Source organism: Hippichthys cyanospilos, chromosome 18 (assembly GCF_059441005.1).
Source record: "Hippichthys cyanospilos isolate Australia breed blue-spotted pipefish chromosome 18, RoL_Hcya_1.0, whole genome shotgun sequence".
Taxonomy (NCBI): domain Eukaryota; kingdom Metazoa; phylum Chordata; class Actinopteri; order Syngnathiformes; family Syngnathidae; genus Hippichthys; species Hippichthys cyanospilos.
In genome coordinates, this window is record NC_142386.1 from 15178513 (window position 1) to 15182683 (window position 4171).

The 4171-nt window shown below is 36.6% G+C and overlaps 1 protein-coding gene across 3 annotated transcripts in view; it reads left to right on the forward strand.

The window, feature by feature from the left end:
• Nucleotides 1-3234: 3234 nt before the first annotated feature.
• nsrp1 (nuclear speckle splicing regulatory protein 1) overlaps nucleotides 3235-4171 on the forward strand; it is a 13330-nt gene continuing 12393 nt past the window's right edge. The window contains exons 1-4 of one of the 3 annotated variants that reach the window (XM_088441800.1): nucleotides 3235-3329; nucleotides 3863-3953; nucleotides 4041-4097; nucleotides 4162-4171. The exon at nucleotides 4162-4171 is cut by the window's right edge and continues 119 nt beyond it. In XM_088441800.1, the coding sequence (XP_088297926.1) occupies nucleotides 3310-3329; nucleotides 3863-3953; nucleotides 4041-4097; nucleotides 4162-4171 (178 nt within the window). In that variant the 5' untranslated portion in view covers nucleotides 3235-3309. The other 2 variants (XM_088441801.1, XM_088441799.1) reach the window with 2 other exon arrangements.

Below are 4171 nucleotides of genomic sequence, written 5' to 3' on the forward strand. Positions count from 1 at the left end.
TATTCATTCAGCAAAGCATTGCACATTTCAAGACATAACAAAAAGAGCCAGTCGGGCACCACCAACAGCTGGGCCAAGGTCCCAGCTCACACTTTCCTGCGTCAACAGCTTTATCGAAGGACTGGGGCGAGATGAACTAGGACTGCACACATGGATAGCAATGCACACTATTCTAGACAAGAAATAAGCACGAAATGATAACAACCTAATGTAAGATTTCCTTCACAGAGGGGTAGGATATTACTAAATCAGAAGGACTCTCACAACTTACTGTCACGGTGGGGCATGCCATTTTGAGGAGGTGCGGGATGCGGGAAAGGCGGAACCAATAAAAAGCAGGACTGCCTGGGGGTAAGGCTCAAGAGAGGGTGATTTAATAACAGCAAAGGCAGGGTTGAAAAAAAAAAACAAAAAATACAAAGTACAAACAAAAAACGCTAAACTGAAGCTTACTGGGGGCAACGAGGAACGGGAGGCAGCACTGGAAGGACGGGATCAGGGCAGCGCGAGGCAAGACGGCGAGGGGAAGACGTACAAAGACCCGACAAGAGATGAGGCAAAACACTGGGGCTTAAATACTAACAGAACTAATGAAAACGCGAGACACCTGGGAACAACAAGAGGCGGGGTAGCTGACTGGAGGACACACACGGGCAACAGGTGAGGTTAATCTACAGTAATGACACGCGGGGGAAAACACAGAGAACCTATAACTTAAACTAAACAACCCAAAACCCACAACAAAACACAGACAGATCATGACACTTACATATGCGGCAATGGCGTTACATGTCGATAAGGAGATACTTAAAGAAACTGATAAAGTTCTTTACAATTTTGTTTGAAAGAATAGGATTGTTTATTTGAGAAGGACAATTGAATTCTTATGAAATTATGAATTCTTATGAAAATGGAGGTCTCAACTTTTTAGATTTTCTTACTTTGAACAACACATTCAAAATCAATTGGATAAAACAAGTACAGTATTTCATTACCCCTCTTCAATCTGGAATGTGATTCCTCTCCATATATTATCTAAACTTGGAGGTATTGACGTTTTTCTTGTTTATAATTATGATATTGATCAAATTCCTATGAAGATTTCAGCCTTTCATCGTCAGGCATTTCTGGCTTGGTCACTCACTCACAAAAATAATTTTTCACCTCATAGTTATGTAATATGGAATAAGGATATTCTTTATCCTGGTGTATGTATGCTTTTCAAGAATCCGGAACGTTTGGGTAATTATAAAACTGTTTCTTTAACTCCAATAGCTTTTATTACAGGAAAAATGTGTTTGACTAATCGTCCCGTAAACAACAATAGATACATAAGAACCTTGTTCCAAAAAGATACTGCAACATTACCCAATATTATTCCTTATTGGAATAGGTTTGTAGATGAGATATCGTGGAAAAAGGTATGGCTCTTACCTTATAAATATTTAATCACAAACAAGGTTAAAGAAATATCTTTTAAATTACTACACAAATTCTATCCAGCTAAAAGTTATTTAAATAAAAGGTTTAAAAAAGATATAGATATAAGCTGTAGTTTTTGTCATGAATCCCCAGAAACTATTGTTCATTTGTCTTGGTATTTGTCTTGGTATTTTGTTTACAATAATTTTTAAAATGATGTCAAGGTTGCTTGGAAGAATGTTTGGCTTTGTTGAAAATAGAGGGAAAAAATGATTCTATTTTTTTTCTAAATGTATTAATGTTTTTGTCAAAATACCACATTCATTGTTCCAAATTTATTGGGAGGAAACCATGTTTTATGTGTTGTGTAATGAGGTCAAACAGTACATTCTTTTAATTAGAGATTCAGACAACAAAAAAGCTAAAAAAAACTAATAGAGATTTGTAAAAAGTTGTTTATATAAGTTTATATAAACATATATATGTTTATATAAGTTTTTGTGCCCCTAGCATATTTATTTATTGTATTTTTTAATTATTTTTACAATTCATTATTTTCATTTTGAAGTTATTGCATGTTTGTTACTGTTTAAGATGTTCTACTAATATTTGTATGGCCTTCAGTATGGCTTTATACATATGGTACTTTTTTGGAATTATTACAATACAAAAAAAAATAAAAAAAAACCTGTGACTCAAGAGAAAGGCCGCCCCTAAAAGGATTGACCATAGTTCCCTCGTGTGTTTGCTTTGTAGCAGTGTTCCCGCCGCCACCCCTTTTTTTTTATTTTTGTACTTGTCAGATTGAGAACCTGAATGGTAACATGATGGTCCCCTAGTGCCATCGCATACGGACAAAATTCTGAAAAAAAATTCTTTACTTTGGGCCTATATATACATGCAAAAAATGCCAATCAAATAAGGACAATATCTCAAGCAATTGTCACTTAAAAAGTCACTTAAAGGAACAATGTGTAAGATTTAGACAATTTTTCATTACGTACAGCAGGAGGGGCTACATTTACCATTGTCCGTAGTTATAACAGACATGGCAGCTTCCGAAGGAGTGCCACCCCCATGTTATATCATTTAATGATAACTATGGTAGACCTACGATTAAAACATTCTGTTGGTCGTTAAAAACACATTTATTTGCAAGTTTTTGAAATTTGTAATAATTTAATGTATTCCTTTTAATGAAAAACGGTCTAAATATTACACATTGTCACTTTAAAAAGTTAATGTGACAGGGCACAATGAAAATTTGAAACGAAAAATCTTGACAGTATTAAAGCACTGTTGTAATTCGTCTGTAAATTGCTCTTAAGCGACTTGTTCTGATTGAAAAAAAATACGTAAACCAGCGGCAATATTGTTTTTCAATCCAAACGGCAATTTTTATGATGGAAATCTGATTATTAAGGGCGTAGAGAAGACACGTGCACGAGTACTTGTGGTTGCAGTGTACTATTGCAATGCGTGCGTCATACTATCTTTGCTGCATTATATACGGTGTCATCTAGTGGAGAACTGTTACAACAGTCTTGCGTTGTTACAAATGATCATGGATATATCACCGTATAGCAAGAAAGGAAGTCACTCAGTCATTCATCCACCGTTTCTTTCCGAAATATCAGATGAATAAAATACAAATAGCTTATCACCCGCCGTGTCGGCTATTCACGGCAGTCGCACTTTCGCTACAATTCACAAAACTAGGCTCGGAACAATTGACGAAAACACAAACTTTGTCGTATGTTGCTATTTAAAATGTGTCAGTAAGAACAACACAAAATCATGATTATAACTTATTTATATTCTTTATTTTACAACTTGACATAACGATAAATGTGTCGAATCTAGCGCAAGCGTCGAACCTGAGCAAAGATGGCGGTTCCTACTAAACAGTATGTGCAAGCTAAGATGCTAACACACGCAAGTCGACATTTTGTTTGTTTTTTAGTTTAGAATTTTAAAAGGTTGACGTTGAAATGCATGCTTGATTAGATAAGTTAATTAGTTTTGCTTGAACGGAAGCATCTTTGAAATAGCTTTTCGGCCCTACTGCTAACCCAGCTAACGACATGCAAAATAGAGAACGCAAAGAGGAGCACAAGTGAAAAGAAGAAATTGTTCGTTAATTTTGCTCGTACTGAAGCATCTTTGAAATAGCTTCTTGGCCCGGCTCCTAATCCAGCTAACGATGTGCAAAATGGAGTTAAAATAAATGTGTTCCTTTGCTGTTCCTTTTCAGCTTTTCAACGTTCTTTCTCGAACGTTTTCTTCACGTTTCGACGTAAGAGTTCGGTAAAGGTGTAATGATGTTGTTTACGGATAGACTGCTCAGTTTCATTGATTCGTTGTAGGTAGTATAATAGTGTTGTTCTCTGATTTATGAATATCTTGCCCTTGTTGAGAATCGTCTTTTACACTCGTTCAGATATGGGCTGCTCCTGCCCAAGAAGAAATGCTTGACGAAGCCAGCGCGTCTACAGAAACTTGCTGTGTTTGGAGATGACTCTGATGATGAGGTGGGACAACAATAGATCCTCACCTGTCTAGTTTGAATGTAGTGTATTGAAAGAGGAGATGTAAACGATTGGTTTGTATTGAATCAGGCGTCTGTCGGTGAGAGTCTGCAAAAAGAAGCAGCCAAGAAAAAGACTATGAGGCAGGTGAGGCTAAGACCTCCTTGGTGTGGTCTTGGTTTGTGATTTGATTGACAGGTGGCCTTTACAGACTCAGCTGG